Source organism: Protopterus annectens, chromosome 1.part1, assembly GCF_019279795.1.
Source record: "Protopterus annectens isolate FY-2018-M chromosome 1.part1, PAN1.0, whole genome shotgun sequence".
Classification (NCBI taxonomy): Eukaryota; Metazoa; Chordata; order Ceratodontiformes; family Protopteridae; genus Protopterus; species Protopterus annectens.
In genome coordinates, this window is record NC_056726.1 from 1,852,342,271 (window position 1) to 1,852,367,623 (window position 25,353).

The window sequence follows — 25,353 nt, forward strand, 5'->3', positions numbered from 1 at the left end:
ACTGTTAGAAAAATATGATGCTCTGTGCATCATATATTAAGTCCAACCTAGTGGTATCCAACACATGATGGGAATGGAAAATTTTTTACAATTTATCATTTAATCCAGGTGGAAAAAGACCACCCAGTTTTACAATCCATTTTCTTTCCTTCATGTTTAATATATTATGCCACCCTGTTTTAAAGGATATATTGCCTGATATTTTGTCAATGACTGTGAAAGAGAATTTCGCTGTATGGTGAATCAGTGAATGTCTGTAGAGAGCGTTTGCGGCTCTGGCTTTCCTAATGCCCCCTAAATGTTCTGACATGCGAAATCTGAATTGTCTAGAAGTTTGGCCCACATAAAAAGCTTGACAAGTGCAAGTGGCCAGATATATGACCCAGTTGGCGAAGCAGTTGATGTTATACAATTGTCCAGTATTTTTGCTGGTAAAAATTTTGGTTTTGAAAACATGTTTACAAAATGTACAATGTCCACAAGGGTAAGAGCCAACCAATTTCTCCCCTGTAAGAGTGGTTTGGTGATAAGTTGCATCCTGATGCATATTTTTTTTGTAGTGAGAAAAATGGGAACCCAAAGTTTTTCCTCGCCTATAACAAAATAAGCATTTATCCCGCAAGATGTCATCCAATTGTGCGTTTGTCTTCAAAATGTTCCAATGTTTATCAATGACATCAACAAGATGTGCTGTATTTCTGCTAATGTAGAGACCAACCTCAAGGTGTCCTTGTTATCCTTCCTGGGGTGTTGTTTATATTCTAATACGGTTATCCCTGGATTGATTTTTCACCCATTGCATTGCAGAGTTGACATTCTGTTTGCCATATCCCCTAGCTAAAAATCTAATAGCTAAATCTTGATGGGAATGTGTAAGATCCTGCTGTGAAGAGCAGATTCTCTTCAAACGCAGGAACTGAGATTTTAGAATATTGTTAATGGTATGTTTGGGGTGGAGATTGGTGGCGTGTAACAGGCTGTTGTATTGTGGATATTTCCGGTAAACAGTAGTACGTAACATGTCTGCTTGATGCTGCAGATGAACATCCAGAAAGTGAATCTCATTAGGGTGATGACTGACTGTAAATTCAGCCCCCCATTTATTTATATTTATTTATTTATTTTTATTTATTGCAGTTGGTTTACCAGGATAGTCCATTGGGCCACAAGGAACCCGTTTTCAATGGAGTCCTGGGGAGAAAAGCTCCAAAAATACATTTTACATACATATAAACATATATTCACACTTACACTCAAAGATTAACAATAAGGTAAAAAAGCAAAAATGTACAGCTAGATACAGTGTGCAAAAATGTAATAATATTCATTTGTATAGACATATCCATTTATACATAGTAGATAGGAAAAATTTAGTCACTAGAAAGTTAGAGGAGATTTAGTGAGATGATGAAGTGGTAGAAGAAGAGAATCGTTGGACTTACCTAGTAATTTCTATAGAATTTTAGTTATAGTAAGATGTAGCAGAGTAGGGTAGGGAGGAGATAGAGGAGAGGAGTAGGTTATGTAGGGTGGGAGCAGGAGCATTCCCACTGAGATGTTAGGTATGTATAGAGAGATTTTTTGAAAGCAGAGTGATTACAGGTGGTACGTATGAGTGAAGGAAGGGAGTTCCAGGTGCGAGCTAGGGTGAAAGATAGAAGGTTTTTGCCTGGGGGATATGTTGGTTTATGGACTTTGAGTAGGTTTTGATTATTTGATCTTAATACTCTATTGGGTAGATGCATATTAAATGCAGAAGAAAGGGAAGGACAGAGGGAGGGGTTGAGAATAAGCTTGTGGGCTAGAGTTAACTGAGTGTAAGTGAGCTGATTGGGAAGTTCTAGCCATTTTAGTTTCTGGAGGGAAAGGCAGTGGTGAGTGGAAGATTTGTGGCTGGTGGCAAATTTTGCAATTTTGTTGTAACAACAGGAAAGTTGTTTTTTGAGGGAGGATTGAAGATTAGTTAGGAGTGGGGCACCATAGAGAAGGGAGGGGATAAGGAAGGATGAAGCAAGTGTTATTTTGGTGGCAGAGGTAAGGTAGGTATTTTGTCTATAAAGCATACCAAGTTTTTGGTGGGTTTTTTTGATGTTTTTTTGTAGGTGGGAGGTAAATTTAAGTTGGCTGTCAATTAGTACTCCAAGTAGCTTGGTTTCTGACACTAGTTCTAGGGAAGAGTTATCTTGGCTAGTTATTGAAAATGTATGCATGTTGAGATGGGTAGCTTTAGAGGGAGTAAAATCATTAGCTTGGTCTTGGAGGCGTTAAGAGCTAGGTGTTTTTTTAACATCCATTGTTCTGTTATAGAGAAGGCATCTTGAGTTAGTTTTTGAAGTAGAGATAGAGTTAGCTGAGTAGATGATGGTGGAATCATCTGCATATTGGATGATGTTTGAGAAAGGGATTGATTTGTGGAAGTCATTTATAAATATGTTGAAGAGTACAGGTCCTAGAATGGAGCCTTGTGGAACACCTGTAGGCGTGTTAAGGAATGAGGAGGTGGTTTTTTTCCATTTTACTGCCTGTTTCCGGTTGGCTAGGTAACTAGAGAACCATTGCAAGGAAGAGGAAGAAAGGTTAAGTTTTGAGAGTTTAGATATGAGCAGGCTATGTGAGATGGTATCAAAGGCTTTGGAGAGGTCTAATAATAAGGTAGAGACAATTAGGCCAGAATCACGAGCTCTATTTACTGTTTCAAGGAAGGAAAGGAGGGCTGTCATAGTGCTGTGATTAGGTCTAAAGCCATGCTGTGTAGGAGTTATTAGGTGATTTTCTAGGAGATGAGGGAGGAGTTGAAGGTGGACACATTTTTCTAGGATTTTGGAAATGGGGACAGGATGGCTATGGGACGGAAGTTGTTGACGGTGTTATTGTTGCCCCTTTGTGGAGTGGAATGATGTATGCTTGTTTCCAGATTTGGGGAACTGTGCATTCTTTTAGGGAACAGTTAATTAGGATGCTGATGGGATATGCGAGTGTATCAGCAGCTATACTAAGAAAGTAGGAAGGTATATTGTCAGGGCATTAGTACAAGGTTTTAATTTCTTAAGCAGCTTCTTTATAGAGGATGTAGGCATGGGATTGAATGAGAGGGAAGTGGAGTTTGGGGAGGGAGAGTTGGAGGGTGGAGGTGTTTGGAGTAAAGGTTGTGTAGTAGAAGTGGTAGAGGAGTTAGAAGGTGGGGAACAGGGAGTAGAAGTGGTATAGGATAGAGTGTAAGTAGGGGGGGTGGGGGGGTGTTAGAGAGCATAGTGGAGTTGGAGAATGAAGATGTCAGTTTTGCAATAGAATCAATAAAAAATGAGTTAAATTGGGTAGCTAGGTCTAGTTCAGAGGCATTGGAATCAGGGGTGGGAGTGTCTGGTGTACTAGGATGAAGCAGGGTGGAGATCCCTTTCCAGAATTTTTGAGGGTTGTTTTTATTTTGGTTTTGGAGTGTATGAAAATAGTTTTGTCGGTCAGAGGTGATGAGTTTTTTTACTTTATTTCAGTAGCATTTTATATTCATTAAGGAGTGGACTTGTTTTAAGCTTCTGGTAGCGTGACCAGACTTTATTTCTATGTGTCATGGTAGCAAGAGTGTGCTTAGAGAGCCAAGGGGCAGATTTTGTCTTTATTCTCTTTGTCCTTAGGGGAGCTTGAGAGTCAAGTAATGCCAAGAAAGTTGTATTGAAGTGTGACACTGCTATGTCTAGTGGAAGGGTTTTAGGCAGTTCCAATTAACTGCTTGTAAGGAGTTTACAAAGGTAGTAGGGTTGAAATGTTTTTGGTCACGGATAGTTATATAGTTGTGAGTTTGTTGAAGGGCAGTGGGAAGTCGGTTGGTGAAAATGGGTGAGTGATCGCTAAGGGAGTCTGGAAGGGTACCACTGTTGGAGAAATAGTGAGGGTGGGAGACAAGGATCCAGTCCAGTATACTTCCACTGGAGAGGTTTTTGTTGGGCGAGTTACTGAACTGATTAGTTGAGAGAAATTGTATAGGTTAATATTTGAGGAGTTTGTTGGAGATTGGATGCAGGCCCAGTTGATGTTTACATCTCCCATGATTATGGTTTCGTTGGTAATGTTATTAGACATCCAAGAGAGGATATTTTCAAGTGTGAGAATATTGTCCCTGGGGGTATATAAATGGAGGCTAGACAGATGTGCTTGTGATTATTGATTTGTAGTAGAGTAAGGAGAAGTTCAGCATTGTTGAAGTTCGGAATAGGTTTATTGTAGGGAGTGACTGCTAGGGTGGATGAATATATGAGGGCAACCCCACCACCCTTTTTGAGGGGCCTGTCTTTCCTGATGATGGAGTAGTTTGGGGGAACAATTTCAGGGTCTTTTATATGTGGTTTTAACCAGGTTTCAGATATAGATAGGATATCAGGATTATTGTGTGTGAGCCAGGCATGGAGGTTTGGGACTTTGTTTCCATTGAGATATTCAATGAATTCCTCCATATATTCACTGCCCCCTTTCCAAGCCAACAGTCGTCCAGATATCGTCTCCATATGTCTATGTCAGGCATATACAAATTGTGTAATTCATTGTAAATGATGTGCTCCTCCACATATCCCATGTATAGATCAGCATATATTGGGGCAAAAGATGCCCCCACTGCTGTACCTTGAATTTGCCAGTAGCACTCATGTTGAAAATAGAAGACATTTTTAGTAAGGACATGCTCGGCCATACAAATGAGCAGTGTGTTGAAACCCGGGCTGTAAATGTTAATCTTGTTTAACCAAAATTCTAATGCTGTTAATCCAGCTCAATGTGGGATACTGGTGTAGAGTGATTTGACATCCAGGGTACACATCAACCAATGCAGTTCCAATTGAGACTCAGAAACAATTTGTAAGAATTCTGTTGTGTCCTTTAATCTGGCTCTGATATATGGTAAAAGTGCTTTCAAACGTTCAGTCAGAAATGCCGACAAAGGCTCTGTGAGGGAGCCTATGCCCGAAACAATAGGTCTGCCTGGTGGCGTGTTTAAAGATTTATGAATTTTGGGCAGTAAACACAAATATTGTTTTCCAGGATAATTGACCATTAGTTGTTGTTTGGTTTTGACACTGATAATTCCCTCCTCAACTGCTTCCTGTAAAAAATTGTCAATTTCCTTTTTGAAGTTAGGAGTTGGGTCTGTGAGCATGTTCCACAGAGCCATGGCTAGTCTGCAGAGTGGGTAGGAATGGGTTCTCCCCTGCTTGTTTATGTACCACATAACTGGGGTGTTGTCTGTCTTTACCAATAGTTGTCCTGGAAGAATAAGGCCCTTGAAGGCTATCAGAGCATTCTGCACAGCTAACATTTCTTTTTGATTGATATGCAGGTGCATTTGCTTTGGGTTCCATTTGCCCTGAATGCACTGCCCTGCCATAAGAGCACCCATGCATAGTCTGATGCGTCTGTTGTTAGGGTTTGGGTGGCAGGGGGTAGAATGAAAGGGAGTCCCTTGTTGTGGTTGCAGGCCTCTGCCCACCAAAGGAACTCTGTCCTTAGGCAAGGAATGACAGGAATAATTGTTTCCAGGTCCTGAGAATGTTGACACTAGAGACGTTTTAGGTACCATTGAAGTTTCCTCATATGCAGTCTTGCATATGGAATTAGTAGAATGCAAGAGGCCATGAACCCTAGGGCTTGCAGTATTTTTCTTGCAGATAGCCGGGTTTTGGTGGCCAGTAGATTGAAATAGTTTGTCAAATAAATTTGTTTCTCTGGAGTGAGGAATGCCATCTGGGAAGATGTTTTCAAGTTTGCCCCCAGGAATACAATCTATTGGCTGGGTACCAGCTGTGATTTCTTTTCGTTGATGGTGTACCCCTGTGAAGTGAGAAGTCTCTTTACAAATGCTGAAGCAGCAATTCCTGACTGTCCGCCTGAATCAGGCAATCGTCCAAGTATAGGTACATTTGAATTCCTCTCTGCCTGCAATATGCAATGGCTGGAGCTAGGTACTTTGTGAATACCCTGGGCACAGTAAATAAGCCAAAGGGAAGTGCAGAGAACTGATAGTGAATACAGCCTGCTCTAAAGCATAGGTATTTTCTGCAAGATTTCCTTACGGGAATGTGCAGATAAGCTTCTTTTAAATCTAGGGTTACTAGCCAGGAGTCCTTGGCTAGCATAGGAAGCTGTTGGAGAGTTAACATTTTGAATTTCAGAACCACCAAAAAGGTGTTGAGAATAGACAGATCCAGGATAGGATGTCAAGAGTTTTCTTTTCTGGGGACAAGAAAAAGTCTGGAGTAAAAGCCTTGTCCCCTTTGTTCTGCTGGGATACGCTGAATAGCCTTGATACTGAGAAGAGAAAGTACTTGCTTTTGGGCCTCTGCCCACTGGTTTGGTGGTAGGTCTCACCATCCGCTTATAGATGGGAGTGAGTGGAATTGGAATCTGTATCCCTGGGAAACAATGTTTAAGACCCATTTGTCTTGGGTAATATATTGTCAATTTTTGGCATGCAGTGCAAGTTTTCCTCCTAAAGGTGCAAGTACTTGGGCAAGGCTTGGAAGAGTTAATAAGTCATTGTGCAATTTTACCAAAGGATGGAGGCTTACTACTCCCTGTTTTGGACATGGGAGCACTCCATTGCTTAGATCTGTGCACAGCCTGAGACTGAAGTCTTGGTGGTCTGCTGCCCTTGGGTTTGGACTGAGAAGGCCTGGAAGGGACTGGAAAAGACCAGTTTTTTGAAGGTCAATGCCTACTGAATCTAGGTGGCTGTACTTGTAAGAAATAGTTTGCATAGATTTAGCTTTTTCCTCCATTCTTTTGAGGACTTCTTCTGCTTTATTACCAAACAGACACTCTTCATTTAATGGTGCATCCAGTAACTTTGCTTTGACATGATCTGGCAAGTTTTGTTCCTTAAGCCAAGCATGTGTTCTAAGAACAGACCCAGTGACAGCAGCCCTGCAAGATGCTTCTAAAGCATCAAACCCACATTGCAAAGTATGTTTACCAACTTGGTTAGCAGAATGCATTAACTCTTGTAAATCTTTGTGTTCTGCACAATCAGGAATCAACAACATTTTTTGTTTAATTAGCTCCATAATATGCTGCTGATACTTTAACATATGAAACTGGCAATTTAAAGCCCTAATGGCAAGCGTAGCAGAGGTGTATACCTTTTTTCCTCATCTATCTAATGCCCTGGAATCCCTGTCCGAAGGGGTAGGATTTTTGGCAGCTGTAGCCTTAATGCCTTTAAGTCCCTGGGAAATAGTCTCTGGATCCGTAATAGGATTCCTAAAAAGGAATCTGTGGGAGTCAGGCACTCTTTAGTACCTGTCAGGTTTCCTGGGAGCTGGCGGCAAGCTATCAGGGGTAAGGCTGGATTCCAGGAAGATATCATCTACAATTTCCAGAACAGGAGGGATAGCTAGAGGCCTGTGCTGAGGCAAGATTAAAAATTACATGAGTCTCTCTTTGGACTGTGAGTTGTCCTAGCTCTCCCAGCAGAAATGTTCTTTAAGGGTGTACAGGGTTTCACCAAAGGAAAAACCCTCTGGAGGGGAAGCAAAGGGAATGGAATCCTCTGCATCAGAATCCTCATAGGTAGATAAGGGTATATCTTGGAAATCAGAAGGATCAGAGTAATCAGATTCCTGATCAGAAGAATCAGAAGGAAAATCAGTTCTGGGTCTTTCTGAAGGGGAAGGCTGTCTTCCCCTAATTAAAGTAATGAGATCCTCAGCCTTTCTAATCATTTGTTTTTGTGGCATGTGGGCCTTAGAATACGCTTTGGTCGTCAGTTTCCTAGGCGTAGTGCGAACTTTAGGCCTGATAAATTCGGTATTTTTGGTTTGAAAGGAAGTCGTCGGTTTAATATGAAGATCGGAAGGCCTGAAAACACCCTCAGAAGCTGGTACCTGCACAGCGGCTCTGGACCCATCTAAGGTAGAGACATCCGCAGGTTCCATATTCGAAAAAGCATCCTGCGGCATACTGGACTCTGAATGGGTCTCAGCAGAGGCCTGCGAATCTGTAGAAGCGGGTATCAGGGGCTGTGAAAGCACCTCACTGAGTACCGGCAGATTAGAGACTAGCTTAACGGTAGCGTTGTCGGCAGCCTTGGACCTATGCGATCTGTCTCTGTCTTTATCCTTTAATTTTTATGGAAGATCGGTAGTCGGACGGCTTACCGAAGACATTTCGGAGTACGGAGATCGAGAGCAAAACAATTTAGCTACAAAAATAGCCCAACAACGTATAGTTCGGGTGTTGAACAAGGCACAAAACCGACAGCAAGGGACGTCGTGGTCTGTGCCTAAACAGGTGACGCAGTAAGAATGAAAATCTCTGTGAGGTATTTGCTTTCCACAGGCAAGACAATTATTAATTTTTTCTGACATCGGTTAGAGCAAGAAAAAAGGATCCCCAACAGGGTACTTATCTTTTAGAAGACTTCAGGTCTGAAACTCGAAAAACTAAAATTTCAGGAGTCGGCAGACCGGCACTTGCGAACTGCTTCTGCTTCGGGCACCGCACGGTGAGAAAGACTGATGTAATGGTGTCGGCTGCATGTTTTATACCCCTGACGACCTGATGTCATGGAAGACGCGACAGCATCCAATGCAGAAATCCCAAGACTCTTGTATTCAGGTCGTCTGAGGGTTACCTGCAGGCAGATAACTCAAATGTGATGACTGCAACAGTGAAACACGAAGAACATCTGTTCACTTTCAAAGAAATTACCACAAAGCTTTCCAAGCCTGCCTTTGTTGCAGATTCCTAAAGACATCTGATGATCCTTTTTACAGTTTGGCAGGCATACTTATGATTAGCAAATCAGTTAACCAACCTTCTTCTTGCTGCAGTAGATCTGCCATTTCTTCTCAGGTGGAAGTGCAAACATAGCTTCTCTGTTTTTATCAGTGAGATCCAGTTCATCCTGAAACAAACAAGAAAAAAAAATAAGCAACCAAACAATGTCATCAATGTCTAGGTTCTTACCATTATGTATGTTATAGGTGCACCTGCAGGCACAAAAAAAAATCTATGGAGGCAAAGACTGGTTGCAAAGAAGGAAAATACTGAGCCAAGCCAAGCAACTCTCATGTGCAGTAATCAAATATCATAATTAAGCTTTATATGGGTCTAGGGGATGGAATAAGTGTGGCTCGGCACCTGACTTTTTAATTCTTGGGTAGCTTTTCCCTTTTTCTTGCAAGACACACTTTGTTTCCTTATTTCTTATGAACTGCTCTAAATTTGTACAACCTGAGTCAGACAACCATAACACATTTTTCTGGTTAATTCATTTAATAATGTACTGCATATGAATATACAAAGATACCATTAAAAGAAGACTTATGGTTTGTCAGATCATCTTAAGTGTTGTGCCTAGCTAATCTGCAGCTGGAACTACTCATTACATGTGTTGTCCTTTCTTCCATTTATTTACAATACCCCTTAGCTACTTTGTTGACCTAAACTACACTATTTCCTAAACTACACTATTTCCTTTGTTAGAACATCCATGGGTCCCACCACTCTGTCAGAGCAATAACATTTTCTTTTTTAAGGCAATAATATTTTCTTAAGAGAATCTTGAGTAAAGCTACATTCTAGCTTCCGTGTTGCCACTCATGATCATGTCTCCCCTTCTGTCATACTTCAGAAACAGGCATCTCATTTGTTGCCTAACAGTGTGACATATCCATATCATATTTCAACTTATCATACACTAGTTTCTTCATTCCCTTCAACATTCTAGGGGGGCAGTAATGATTTGCTTTCTCTATCAGACTATCAATCGTCCTCTGGAAACCCAACAGAAATTGACACAGCTCCAGATAAAGCATTCTTAGTACCCTGTAAAACGGATGATTTCAGGTTATGAGTCCTTTCTCATAGCTATAAATCCCACCACCTACAAGACCTTCATTAATGGCCTTTAACATTGTGCTGTTGCATAATTTTGTGTTGGAGTGATTATAATCCTTAGATTATTATTCCTCTCTCTCCTCATTTGGGACCATCTTGGCATATATAGGTATGTATGAATATTCTTCCTGAGGTAATCCACACCAAAGTATATACTTGGGCACTTTTTTCCTGCATTAGAGCTCAAATGACAACCAATGACCAATCTTCTAGTTGCAAGAACAAGAAAGAACAGTCTGAAAGAAATCAAGAATGAAATGTAATCAGTAAAGACGTGATTTTTTTTAAGGGTTGGGGTTAGGTTTGGTGGCCATCTTAAGTCATATGACAAAATTAGCAAATAGTATTCTAGAAATTCTTATTAGGTAGGCCCATTCATGCATTTATTTAACTGATCTTAATTTAATTCAAGATGCATTCTACTACTAATGGTGATGAACAGTCTAGTTTACAGCTCAACACTTCTCAAAAGAATTTACTACAAGATAATATGACATACACTTATTAACAAAGGCCAAAGGGAGAGACTTCCATGATGGCTGCACATTTAGTAACATCTTAATTCTAGCTCTCCCAATCTGAAAACAGAAATTTAGCAGAGAAAGCCAGTGGACCTAGATTTCTGGGTAAATTTCAGTAACTGACTAGTAAGTGCACTGCCTAGATGCCAGGGAAAAAAAAAAGAAATATGAAGGACCTAGAGGAAAATCAGTTACAAAAGTTGAAGAGAAAACACAGACAGGAAAAAGTAATGCAGTTGTTCATTAAGAAGGAGTGCAAGTTCCAGACATGACTTCCAGTAACGTAGAGGAAAGTATAAAGCAGCTGGACACAGACCTGGTTAAAATAAATGAAACACTGATGAAGTACATCAACACAAATAATAAAAAGATTGAAAAATGTAAGAAGCTTTGAACAGATATTCAGATAAGGCGACAGAGAGTACAGTTGTTGACACTTACCATAAATGTAGATGTTCGAGTGTATTCACTGTTGCAGTCATCACATTTGGGTTATCCTGCCAGGGGTAGCCCTCAGTCAGCCCAAACACCAGAAGTTTAGTATTTCTGCATCTGGTGCTGTCGCTCCAGGACTGACGTCAGGTCGTCAGTGGTATAAAATCAGGCAGCCGACACCATTACATCAGTTTTTCTTGCCCTAACTGTCAGGAGCCCCCAAATAGGGAGATAGGTTATGGTGGAAGAACACCACCAGTAGAAAGTAAATACCAAAATTCCCTGTAAGAAGAGAGAGAGAGAGAGAGAGAGAGAGAGACAAGGGGGATGGAGGGAGGGAAACCTGGACTGCAACAGTGAATACACTCGAACATCTACATTTATGGTAAGTGTACACAACTGTACTATGCTCTTCATGTTTCACTGTTGCAGTCATTACATTTGGGTTGATTCCCAAAGCTGAAGAAAAGGGTGGAGGCAGTCAAGAAGACTGGGGGCTGGCTAGGATGCCCTGCTAGACTGCGGTGGCAAAGCCTGCCCTGGATTTGGAGAAGACAGGCAGGTGGTAATGCTTGGTGAAGGTATGAACAGATGTCCATGTTGCAGCCTCCAGAATAACCCTGGTGGGGACCCCTCTGCGAAAAGCTGTAGAGGTGGAGGTTGCCCTGGTGGAATGTGTCCTGACCTCCTATGGGGGCAGTTTCCCATGCTGTTTGTAGCAGAAATTGATGCAGTGTGCTATCCATTTGGAGATTATTTGTTTGGATATGGCCTTGCCCTCTGCCCCTGCTGCGAAGCTGACAAGCAATTGATTAGTTTTTCTAAAATATTTAGTCCTGTCCAGATGGAATCTGAGCTGTCTGTGCACATCTAGAGAGCGCAGAATCTTTTCTCCCTTGTTTTGTGGGTTGGGGAAAAAGGTGGGCAAATGAATGGATTGGTTGAGAGCCACACTGAACACCACTTTAGGCATGAAGGATGGGTTTGTCCTGAGGGAGACACTGTCAGCATGGAAAATGATGAAGGGCTCTAGAGCCATGAGTGCTTGTAGCTCTGATACTCTTCTAGCTGAAATGATGGCCAGAAGCAAGGCTGTCTTCCAAGAGAGGAATTTTAACTCTGCTGAAGCTGCAGGTTTAAAGGGGGGCAGGGTGAGCTTTTCCAACACAAAGGTAAGGTCCCAAGCTGGGGTAGGAGCTCTTCTGGGTGGCCTTAAGTTGTTAGCCCCTCTTAGGAACTGTTTGATGAGAGGGTGTGAGAAGAGAGGTGGCTCTGTGCTGTAATACGCAGAGATGGCAGAAGCATGAATTTTAATAGAAGAGGAGGATAGACCCCCTGTGTAGGTCTGCTAGGTAATCCAGGATGAGAGGCAGGGAGGGCTGTGCCGTTCCGGCTGCCTTAGCCTGGATCCAGGTACAAAACCTTTTTCACTTGTCAGCATAGGAGTTTCTAGTGCTGGGGCATCTGGCCTCACTTATAACATCTAAAACTTGTTTGCTTAAGCTGGCAGCTTGAGGAGAGGTCAGGGAAAAAGCCAGGCTGCCAGGTTGAGGGTCTGCAATTGAGGATGCATGAATTCTCCATTTCTCTGGGTCAGGAGTGTTGGGATCTGAGACAAGTGCCATGGTGGCAGGGGTGACAGGCTGCACAGCAGTGAGTACCAGTGCTGGTGTGGCCAGTCTGGGGCAATCAGGATTGCGCTCAGTTTTTCCTCCCTTAATTTTAACAGTACCCTTGAAATGAGTGTTAGAGGGGGAAATGCATAGACCAAGAGGTTCACCCACTGGAAGGACAGAGCATCCACTTTCCAGGCCTTGCTGTGAGGTTCCCTGGTGCAGAATTTGCTGAGCTGATGATTGGAGTGGGAGGCAAAGAGGTCCACCTTCGGGGTGCCCCATTTCTGGGTTACAAGGGTGAAGTTTCTGTGGTCTACCTGCCACTCGTGTGGGTCTAGCAGGTTTCTGCTCAAGTTGTCTGCCAGACAGTTTAGGGAGCCTGGCAGGTGTATTTGCATGGCTGAGGTCGTGTGCCAAAGGGTCATGGCGAGCCTGCAGAGAGGATAAAAGTGAGTCCCTCTCTGCTTGTTGATATACCACATCACTGTGGTGTTGTCTGTTTTGATCACTAGAGGCCCCGGGGAGAGTAGGGGTCTGAAAGCTGTCAGGGTGTGCTGAACAGCTAGCATCTCTTTTTGGCTGATGTGCAGATGTATTTGATTTGGAATCCAATGGCCTTGAATGCACCTGCCATCCAGGTGTGTACCCCAGGCATAGTCTGATGAGTCTGTGGTGAGGGTCTGGGTGGCGTGGGGTGGTGAGAAGGGTAGACCCTTGTTGTGGTAGCATGCTGCTTCCCACCAAAGAAAATCTTCCTTAGACAAGGTGTCACTGGTATGAGAGTTTCCAGGTCTTGACACCAAAGGCTTTTTAGGTATCATTGTAGTTTCCTCATATGCAGTCTGGCATATGGAATGAGTAGAATGCAGGAGGCTGCGAACCCTAGAACTTGCAGGATTTTCCTTGTGGATAACTGGGTTCTGGTGGCTAGTTGAGGGAAGCAGCCTGTTAGGTAGGCTTGTAGGCTTGTTTTTCTGAAGTAAGGAATGCCATCTGGAATGCTGTGTCCAGGCTTTTGTGTGGGGACTATTTTGATTTCTTTTCATTGATAGTATACCCGATGGAGGTCAGTAGGTCCTTTACAAAACTCAGGTGCTGTAGCAGCTTTTCCTGACTGTCTGCCTGAATTAGGCAGTCGTCTAAGTATGGGTAAAGTTGAATATTTCTTTGTCTGCAAAAAGCAATGGCGGGAGCCAGACATTTTGTGAAAACTCTAGGAGCAGTGGATAAGCCAAAGAGAAGCGCAGAGAACTGAAAGTGCAGAGATCCTGCCCTGAAACATAGGTATTTCCTGCATGATTCCCTGATTGGGATGTGTAGGTAGGTCTCTTTTAGGTCTAGGGTGGCTAACCAAGCATCCTTGGAAAGCATTCGTAAAAGCTCCTGGAGGGTGAGCATTTTGAATTTTGGTATCACCAGAAAGGTGTTTAGAATGGATAGATTGAGGATGGGGCGTCATGTGTCCTCTTTTCTGGGTACCAGGAAGAGTCTGGAGTAGAAACCTTGGCCTATCTGTTCTGCAGGAACATGCTGTATTGCCCTCATGGAGAGCAGGGAAAGGACTTGCTTTTTGGCCTCTGCCCACTGGTTTGGAGGAAGATATGGGAACCCTTTTGGGGTTGGTGGAGTGTGGAAATAAAATGTGTATCCCTGGGACACTATGTTGAAGACCCAAAGGTCGCTGGCAATGGTGGTCCAGTTGCTTGCATGGAAGGAGAGTTTTCCTCCTAGGGGCACAAGCAGGTGGGCAGAGGTAGGGGGTGGAAATGTAAAGTAATTGTGAGTTCTTACCATAAGGGGGTGAGGGGGTGGAAATGTAAAGTAATTGTGAGTTCTTACCATAAGGGGGTGGCTTTGCACTCCCTGTTTTTGAAGAGGAGGAACTCCATTGCTTAGATCTCTGCATTCCCTGGGGCTGTAGTCTGGGGGTTCTGCTTCCCTTGGGTCTGGTCTGAGCTGGCCTGGAGGGGGTAAGGAAAGGACCAGTTCTTGGAGGGGCAATGCCTACTGAACCTTGGTGGCTGGACCTATAAGAAGAATTTAACTGTCTGCATAAATTTAGCTTTTTCTTGCATCTTTTTTAAGAACTCTTCTGCTTTGGTGCCAAATAAGTTGTCTTTGTTCAAGGGTGTGTCCAATAATTTGAATTTGACATGGTCTGGCAAGGTCTGTTTCTTAAGCCAAGCATGCCTTCTAAGGACAGAACCAGTGACTGCTGCCCTGCCAGATGCTTCTAGGGCGTCAAAACCACATTGTAAGGTGTGCTTAGTTTACTTGAGTTGCAGAATGCATTAACTCTTGTAATTCTTTGTTTTCTGCACAAGCAGGAAAAGAAGACATTTTTTGTTTGAGGAGTTCCAGGGTATGTTGCTGATATTTCAGCATGTGGAACTGACAATTTAATGCTCTAATAGCAAGAGTTGCAGAGGTGTATACTTTTTACCCCATCTATCTAATGCTCGGGAATCCCTATCTGAGGGATGGGATTCTTAGCTGAAGTTGCTTTGATTCCTTTACGTCCTTAAGAAATGACCTTGGGGTCAGCAGTAAGATTTTTGAAAAGAAATTTGAGAGAGTCAGGGAGTCTGTAATACCTGTAAGATTTCCTGGGAGTAAGAGGAAGGGTGTCAGGAGTCAGACTGGATTCCATTAAAACATCATCCACAACATCCAGGACAGGAGGAATGGCCAAAGGTTGGTGCTGTGGTAGATTTAAGAATTCCCTGAGTCTCTTTTTTAACTGAGGGTAGTCCTGACATTCCTACTGGAAATGCTCCCTTAAAGTATGTAGGGTTTCCCGAAATGAAAAATCCTCAGATGGAGAGGCAGAAGGAATGGATTCCTCTGCATCAGAATCCTCATAAGCAGAGAGGGGTTGCATATCTTCATATTCAGATGCATCAGAGTCATCGGACTCCTGTTCAGATAAAACTACTGAGGACAAGTCTCTTTTTTCTTTTGAAAAGGGGTAGCCTGGCTTCCCCTAATAAGCATAATAAGGTCTTCAGCCATTTTAAGCATTTGAGGCTGAGGCAAGGAAGCAGGTGCCTGAGCTTGGGTTGTCGGTTTTTTGGGTGTGGTTTGTACCCTGGGCCTTACAAACTCAGTAGTATTAGAAAGAACTGAAGACGCAAAAGAAGTCGTAGGTCTGTGTAGAGTATCGGTTGTGCAAAGTGCACCAGGAGCCAGTGCTTGCTCAGTGGCTCCGGACCCATCCAAGGTAGAGACGTCCGCAGGATCCTTAGTTGAAGAAGAGTCTCTTGGCATGCTGGACTCCGAAAGGGTCTTGGTAGTGGCCTGCGAATCCACAGAAGCGGGCATCAGGGGCTGCAAAAGCGCCTCACTGAGAACCAGAGAACTGACGACTAGCTTAACGGAAGCGTCGTCGGCAGTATTGGACCTGTGCAGTCTGTCTCTGTCTTTATCCTTATGTTTTTTCGGAAGATCAGTAGTTGGATGGCTTACTGAAGCCATATCGGAATTCGGGGACTGAGAGCGAAAATATCTAGCTACAATAAGGGCCGACTATGTATAGTTCTGGCATTAAACAAAGCACAAAAGCGACAGTGGGGGATGTCGTGGTCTGGGCCTAAACAGGTGACGCAGTAAGAATGGAAGTCTTGGTGTGGTATTTGCTTTCCACAGACGAGACAATTTTTAACTTTTTCTGACATCGGTTAGAGCAAAAAAAATGGATCCCCAACGGGCTACTTAGCTTTAGAAGACTTCAGCTTCAATTCGGAAACGAAAACTCAGGTAGCGTCCGACCGTCACTCGTGCGAACTGCTTCGGCTTTGGGCTCCTTGGCAAGAAAGACTGATGTAATGGTGTCGGCTGCCTGATTTTATACCACTGATGACCTGAAGTCAGCCCTGGAGCGACAGCAACTGATGCAGAAATACTAAGCCTCTGGTATTCTGGCTGACTGAGGGCCACCTCTGGCAGGATAACCCAAATGTGATGACTGCAATAGTGAAACACGAAGAACATCTGCAAATCTCAGAGGTTGAAATAAAGATAAGGTTGACTGAATATGAGACTGCAGAAGAAGAGATGTTTCAAAAAATAATAGAATTAGAGAACAGAGCACACAGGGAAAGCCTTAGATTTGTTTGCTGTTCCAGAGAAGCTGGAAGAAACAGACTGTATTAATTTTAAAAAAGTACAAACATGCAACTGGGCTGGTATTCCATGGCAAGAATTCATAATTGAAAGGGCACAGCATGTGTATGTTCCAAACCTGGCTATGAGAAAACAACCTAGACCTTTAATAGTAAAAATGCAATCTTACCAGTAGAAAGAGTTAATTCTGATAAAACTGAGAGAAGAACAAAGTACTAAAAGTGGAAGACAGCAGAATTACTGAGAAAATGACTACTCATTGCACACCAGGCAGAAGAGGAATAAATTTATTCCATTATATAAGGCATGCCAAAATGCCTTGAGTTTCAAACTGCTGTACCCAGGTGTCCTCAAAATATTTTTCCCTGGAGGAACAAAAACATTTTTTATGAAGTACATGCTAAGGAAGAAATACAAAAGTTTGTCCAACAAAAAGTGAGCTGTGAAACAGAAGGATATTCTGCTTTTTGTTCTTCCGGTAATCAAGACCACAAGAGAGACTGCCAGTGAAACCTTTCCCAGTGCTTCAATGGAAAATGATTGAGAGAGAGAGAAACACAGAAGTTGACTAGAATAATTGAGAGTGCACTGGAGATGAAGCACAGACAGGGTTTAGGGGATGGAGATGAACAGGAATAGAAGAAAATAATCTGGAAATACTGGACCTTCTTGGACTTTGTTAAGCTTGTAGGGAACTCTAACGCATATGCCCTACTTCATGTCATTAACGTTTGGAGACTAAAATCAGTAACCTGGAAATTGACAAATGTGGCATTACAAAGCAATAATTATATTAGTGAATGAGGACAGAACACCAGAATCTGGAAATACTGCACTTGTTTGGACTTTGTTAAATCTGTAGGGGACTCTAAAGCATATGCCCTATTTCATGTCATTAATGTTTGGAAAAATAGGACGGAGAGAGTTAATTGTAATTAAAACAATTTTTTTCTCAACAGTATTACTTAAGTGGTGTTTAATATTTTTTCAGTTATTTTTTTGTTTCTTTTTCCCTTCTTCTCTCTTTCTCCTTGTTTAATTTTAAGAAATATAGGCACTGTAATGTAAAAAAAAAAAAACAAAAAAAAAAAAAACAGAAAGGAGGTCTGGTTAAAACAGCATGACAAAAGAAAAATTCATGTGCTTTTCCTTCTTGCATAAGGGAATGACTATGTTAGCTTTATATAGTAACAAGTTTTGACAGAGATCAAGTAAATGAAAAGGTTTATTATTAAAAATGTGAATAGTACTTATTCGAAATTAGCGTTAAACGAACTGTAATTTTGAATTCCAAAACAATGAATGCATGTAACAGCGACTCAGAAGTACGAAAATGTCAAAATTGTCAAAATCGACTTTTTTCAACATCGAAGCAGTTCTTAATGCAATTGCTTGCAAAAGCCATACATATGCTGCGTGTGTCCTGCAACTTGATGTTAGTAGTCACCGAGAAAGCTGGAGGTGTTGTTGAAACCTCACAGGCATATGCATGTAGTCTTCCATGCACACGCACACAAACTCAAGAGTAACATCTTTCCCAATTACTATAGTACGGCTGTATATACCACTCCAATGTTTTTTTATGTTTGCATAGTGATATATAACACACTAAGTGACACCAAACATACACAATATGCCATACCCCATGGAAATTACAACGATCACTGTTTCCCTGTGCACTCTACATGTATGTGCTACAGTTCAAACCAGTAGTGCTCACTTTTTCATGACAATACATTTAAAAAGAACAGTGTTTTGCTACAAGTGTAGTAAAGCCCCTACAGGTGAATGTATCTCGTTTATCCAACAACTTTCTAAATGCTTCTTCTCTGTCAAGTAGACATTTACGTTTCGGTGAAGGTGGTAAACAAAGTAGTAATCGAGATAGTAGGTCTTCCACATGATTCTGCTCCAATTGTATTGCATGTAATATATTGTAAATGTATAATGTTCTCCTCCCTAGTAGACTACGAAGGCAGCAATGCCAACCTTCGTCTGCGTTCTGTGAAATTTGGAAACCCTTCAGTACATGTGTCATGATGACTTCTAAAGGAAAGGTCGAATAATGGTGGTATTCTTTCCGTTGTACAACCTCTCATCCCATATCTTCTAGGTCTACCAAATAAGTAGTTTTCTTTAAAAAAAAAAACACAGAATGGTTGTCCATTCTTAGGCATTTCACATTCAATATCACTGAAAGTAGGTACAACATCTTCAGGCTTTAAAAACGCTAACGCCGGTAATTCCTTGCGCATTACAGAAAATTCCCTACTTTGTCCAAATTCAGCAGCTAGGTGCAGTTTCTGGATTTGTTGCCATATTATTTGGCAAAAATGAAACCAGCATCCTTTGGCTGGTGAGTTTGGAAAGTGTCGTATGATAGCGTTAACCGCTCCCCTCTCAAAATCACTTAATATCATCTTTGGTGCTAAAGTAAGAGTATGTTGTGTACATAACTGTATAACAGTATTCCAAAAGTGATTATAACATGCTTCTGTTTTGGAAGCAAGCAATCCATATACTAAGGGTATAGCTTTCCTGTGTTCACCATGTTGTAGTGGACAGTGTATGCTGTATATTTGCTTAAATTCTGAAGTACAGATAGGAAAAGTGCCGTCAACCATTACAAAAGCAGCGTTACACAGTACCTTAAGGTTATTTACAGTAGATATTATGACTACTTGGTGAGATTGGACCTCCTCCCCAGCATGTTGAATGATGAAACTACCACTCTTAATTGGTATCATTTCACTTGTAAGGTCCCTTAAATTAGTAAATTCATTGAATGCAGTCGCTCTAACTTTATTCCTTGTTCGCACAACTACTTGATCTACCTAACACTAATGTCTTGAAGCAACTGTAACATCTGTTGAACCTGTGTACAAAACCTCTGGCACTACACTGCAAGGATCATCTGTACTATTTGTGGCTCTTCTTTTTATTGCTTCGTTAACCTTAAGACAATCTGGTTTGCCGGGGTTGGGTGCGTGAAAGTGGCCAGTACTTTTCAACAATATTTCACCATTAACATCCCCCTCTGTTATACATCTTCCCTTACATTTCTCAGTCTGTTTCATGGAACAGCACCAATACTTCCTATCACCAACCATCTTCTCTAAATAATATATATATAGCCATCAGTTACAAGCATCTGTTTCCCCTTTTGAGATTTCACTGTACCATATACTGCACGCAATTCTCCAGGATATAAATTATTTAGCTGTCCGTCATCAACCTGCCAAGACACATATATAATGCATAACACCCGGTAAACAAATAGCTTCCATAACAGCTGTACATACCAATATACACTTTACTAATTAGAACCAGCTATATTCCACATTTGTAAACAATACAGTACAATACACAGTGTCTGCATTCCCTATCAGATAAACATACTTATGGTAGCACTATACAATCAAAAATAAAATGAAACGCAAGTCAAGCACATGTACAAGTTTAAAAAATACTACACATATGCCGTTCACAATGCACTTCTCCATATTAGTCTGTATTACTTTACCTTTGATGTTGACTGCATTTTCTCTCTTTGGCAAACATATGATCCACAACATGTACAACATCTGCTGAAATCCACGCTTTTTAATGCTGTACATACGGTTAGCTACGTCAATGAATGTGCGACTACCTATTTTGTCGCATACTTAGGTCGAATACGTTACTACGAATTTACTGTGCAAATCATAGTTTTGTGGTTCGATAATCTGATATTCGACATGTAATGTAAGGTAATTATTCAATTTGAGAATATGATATTTGAACAAGTACTATTTGCATTTTTAATAGTAAACCATTGAATATTATAACGTTGTCACCTCACAACAAAAGGCTCTCCCGTTCGATTCTTGGCTGGAGTGCCTTCTGTATGGAGTCTGCATGTCCTCCCCGTGGTCAAGTGACATTAAAGACATGCAGGTAGGTGCGTGCGTGAATGGGCGTGCCTTCTTTGAAGGTCGGTCATTGAGCTGGCTACTCGGCACTGTAAAAATCCACTGCCAACCATTAGCGGACAGGAGTTCCACTGTAGCGTCCCCTAACCGGGAAAAGCCAAAAGACTTTTATAAGGCCTTTCTTCTAGTAAACAGTATTGTATCTGGTTCTCATGTCACTAGCATACAATCTGATAAAGAGAAATGGCTTGGAGAAAATGTTTTCTGAAAGCATTCAAGTGTTTCCCAGCTCAGAGAGCTATAATGATAAGGCAAAACCAGAAAGCACTTAATAGAATCACAGGCTCTACTATGTGTCTTAGCATGGATAAGCCTTCTTTCTGTTTAGCTCGAGGTTGTGTGTGCGGCTGTCAGTTTGGAACTTATGTTCCTATTATGGGGGTAAAACTTCAACATTTGAAGATGTACATAGTTTTCTGAGTTATTATTAAGTTAGTATGTTTTACGGGAGTATTGGATGTGTGTGTGCATTTTTATATGAGGGTTTTCAATATAAAAAAAAAGTTCTGCAAGATAAAACATAGGCTCAAATGGAGATGACAGGAAACAGTTGTAAAAAAGATTTACCTGCCATATAGTGCATGCATGTAACACAAAAGCTGGAACTAGACACTTAACAAAAAAGCTGTTATAAATAAAAGGTGGGAATAATAATTCCTCAAGAATGTCATGCTTTCTATAATGTCTTAATTCTGGAAGAAATAATCATCTTTCAGCAAGGAATATTACTTATAGGTGGGGACTAGAATTTGATTTGCAACAATGAAGATGTGTCTTGGGGGCACAGAAAGGGAAATATAACAAAGGAGGGTAGATTTTTAAAGAAATTTATGAAAATATTTGGCATGGAAGATGTGAATTCAGTACCAGGAATTCTGAGTGAATTTACATAATATTCACCCAAGATACAAAAACTCAGCTATGCTAGAGATAATTTACTTTTCACAGGAACATGTGCATTTAATTGAAGGTCTTGATACACAACCAATAACTATTTCAGATCTTGCGCCAATAATAACTAAAATAAAAACACAGTATAATGTAATAAAAATGTGTCACTGGAGCTTTCCCACCTATGTGTTGAAAAGAGAGGAATTTAAGGAATGGGTAGTGTAAATTATTCAGGAGCTATTAGAGAAGATAGAAACTTCTTCTGAAAATATGCTAGGGAGTGGGATAAAATTAAAATGGAATTTAAAAATAGGGTAGAAATAAAAGAATGGGAAATATGGTTAAGAAGTAACAATAATTACTTTAAAGGGACTGACAACATTCTGCAAAATAGGGGGGAACTCACAGAACAAGAAGAGGAGCAACTGCAGAATGATAAACAGAAAAAAAGAAGTCATGTACTCACCATAACGTTCCTTGTTTGTTGTCCATAATCTCGCCTTCATTCTTGATGTTTGGGTTAGGAACAGAGCATCAGTTCTGACTCGGCCACATACTAAAGCTCGAGAGTTTTCACTGGATCGAGGCTATACCCTATCCCATGATGCCTAGCGACATTTACCAAGATCTCATTTGCAAATACCCATCACTAGACTATCTAACCCACTATGGTACACAGTAATTCTCTATGCATGTCTCATGAGGCACGAAGGGAATCAGAGAACTTATGACCAATTCCAAAAATTTCCTCTCGATCCTTCAGGAAATGGAAAGGAGGATGGGATGCAACAATGAAGGCGAGATTATGGACAACAAACATGGAACTTTATGGTGAGTACATAACTTCTTTATGTTATGCTGTCCTACCTCGCCTTCATTCTTGATGTTTGGAACAGCGTCCCCAGCATCTTCTTTCTCGAGTGGCTCAAAGGAATAAACTCTTCAGAATAGTGGAACCAAAGGAAGTCCTGTTCCGAGAGGCCACATCTACTTTGTAATGAGTGATAAAGGTATGAAGGCTGACCCATTTGGCTGCAGAACAAATTGAACCCAAGGGTAGTCTGGCTTGAAAAGCAGCAGAAGTCAACATAGCTCTAGTCGAACTGGCCCCGAATTTTTCCTGGCAACTGCTTATGCTGAGAAATATATGCATAATTAATGGTATCTGTAAGCTATTTGGATAAAGGGACTTTTAAAACTGAAGTTCCTTTTCTATTTTCCGAGAATGAGACAAATAACTGGTCCGATTTTCAAAACTGCTTTGTCCTGTGTAAGTAGAAGCGTAACTGCCTATGGACATCCAATTGGTGAAGCTTATATTCTGCCTTGTTGCCACAGTTGGGGAAAAAGACAGGTAGTTCAATAGACTGATTTAAATTGCACTCAGAACAGACTTTGGGCAGAAAGGACGGATTAGTTCTAAGAGAGACACTGTCTTTGTGGAAGATCAAATAGGGAGGATGGATAGACAGAGCTTGCATTTCTGAAACTCTTCTAGTGGAAGTAATGGCTGTTAAAAAGATTGTCTTCCAAGTTAAGAACTTTACTGGGCAAGAGCCAGCTGGCTCGAAAGGGGGGAGAGTTAAAGCAGTCAGTACCAAATTTAGATCCCACGGAGGTGGTGGTTCGCTTACTGGAGGTCTTAAAAGGAATGTACCTCTCAGAAAAGCTTTGCATAATCTATGAGACATTATACTGGATCCCATGTCTCCTACGTGGTAGTTCGATTTGGCAGCTAGTAGAACTTGTATAGTGGCCAGCTGCTCCTTGATTAAAGGTTTCTGCTAAAAAATCCATAATTGTAGTTACAGGGGCTATAAAGGGATCAATATTATTTTTGTCAGCCCAAAAAGAAAACCTTTTTCCATTTGCTAGCATAAAGTTTCCTAGTAGTAGTCTTGTGCGATGAAACAAGAATGTGATGCACTGCTGGGGACATGTCTGGAAGCCTGACTAAGATGGGAAGTGCAGAAACCAAGCAGTCAGCTTGAGGGTTTGAATGGAGGGATGGAGCTTTCCTGACTGATGAGTCAGAACGTCCAGTACTGGGTCCAGGATCCAAGGCTCCTCCTGGAGATGGGGCCATAGGAAGGGGAACCATATCTGATGACGCCAGTACAGAGCAATGAGAATTAGCCTGCAACTTAACGATTTGGCTTTCTGAAGAACTTTGGGTATTAGTGGAAACAGGGGAAATGCATAAAGAAGTCCCAGGGCCAATTGTGAACAAGTGCATCCCCGGGTGACTCCCCCAGAGGGGGAATTAGGGCAAGATAGCTGCTGCATTTGGCATACATGGATGTGTCAAAGAGGTCGCAGCATGACAGGCCCCACTTGCGAAAAATTTGGTTCGCAATTTCCTGTTTCAGGGACCACTCATGCGGCATAAGAATTGCCCTGCTTAATTTGTCCGCTATCAAATTGGACTTCCCCGGAATATGCACTGCAGTCAGAAAATGTTGAGAAGATACTGCCCATTGCCATACTCTTTGAGTCTCTCAACAGAGGGGGTAAGATTTGGTTCGGCTTTGTTTGTTGATATACCACACGACGGACATATTGTCTGTCTGAATTGCAATCGTCCCTGATGGAAGAGAAGTCTAGAATGCCTGCAGTGCCAGAAACACCACTCATCTCTAGGACGTTGATGTGCAAGTGGTATTCGTGTTCCTGCCAAGTCCCTTGGGCAGTCTGTCCCAGATAATGCTCCCCCAACCCTATCTGGGAGGCATCCGTGGTCACTGTAGCTACGGGTTGGTGAAGAACAAACAGTTTGCCTATGGTTACCTGCGTGGACTGAAGCCACCATCGTAGATCCTTCTTGCAGGTGTCTGTAATGAGGATCTTGTGTGACATGAGCAACTCCTGCATGGACCATTGAGCAATGAGTAGCCACTGTAACACTCTCATGTGTAGATGCGCCAGAGGGACTAATGCTATTGCAGCTGCCATTGAACCCAGTACCTTGAAAACAAACTTTGCCTGTACTTTCTTCTTCATGAGCAAGATAGATAACTGATGGTGCAACATTAGTACCCTTTCGTGAGGCAGTTTTGCTACCATGTCTCTTGTGTTTAAGTCTGCTCCTATAAAGGTAAAATGCTGTGAAGGCAACAAGGCAGATTTTTCAAAATTTATGATGATGCCTAGCTCTGAAAAGAGATGAATGGTAGTGTCCCTTTCTTTGGTCAGTTCATGCTCAGTGGTGGCGGTTAGCAGCCAGTCATCTAAATACAGATACACCCGGAATCCTAGATGTCTCAGGTGAGCCGTGACTGCTGCCATGCACTTAGTAAACACTCTTGGGGTTGTAGTGAGACCAAAGGGCAGAGCTCTGAACTGGTAATAGGTTCATAGGTTCATTACCTATGAACCTATAATGACTGGCACCCAGCCCGAAACGTAGACATCTCCTGGATCACCTGTTCATCTTTATGTGACAGTACGCATCCTGAAGATCTATTCAGCACATCCAATTGTCTTGTCCTAGAAAAGGGAGTATAGACTGCAGTGTTACCATCTGGAACTTGGCTTTCTTTACGGACTTGTTCAGTTTGCTGAGATCCAAACTGGTCTCCTGTCCTCTGTTTTTCTTTTTTTGGTACCGAAAAGAAACTAGAGTAAATTCAGGATCTGGCTTGGTCTGCAGGGACTTCTTGGATGACTCTCTTTTTCTAGCAACCTTTGAATTTCTAGGGTTGCTTGATCCCTTTGATCAGTTAGTATGTCTGGGATGGATCTTGATGGAGGGGGTGGAAAAGAGAACTGAATGTTGTATCCCCTGGATATGATCCACTGTACCCATTTGTCTTGAGTGATATTCAGCCAGGCATTTGGGTACAGTGATAATCTTCCCCGACTGCCTCCAGAGGTGGACAGGCAGGCCACCTTTCAGGAGCGCTGGAAGGGCCTGCT

The 25,353-nt window shown here is 41.8% G+C and overlaps 1 protein-coding gene across 3 annotated transcripts in view; it reads right to left on the bottom strand.

Moving 5' to 3' along the window:
- DAAM2 (dishevelled associated activator of morphogenesis 2) overlaps nucleotides 1–25,353 on the bottom strand; it is a 3,932,565-nt gene that overhangs the window by 3,309,155 nt on the left and 598,057 nt on the right. For all 3 annotated transcript variants that reach the window (XM_044084849.1, XM_044084851.1, XM_044084855.1), the window contains exon 3: nucleotides 8,798–8,887. In XM_044084849.1, coding sequence (XP_043940784.1) covers nucleotides 8,798–8,887 — 90 coding nt within the window. The remainder of the gene's footprint in view (nucleotides 1–8,797; nucleotides 8,888–25,353) is intronic.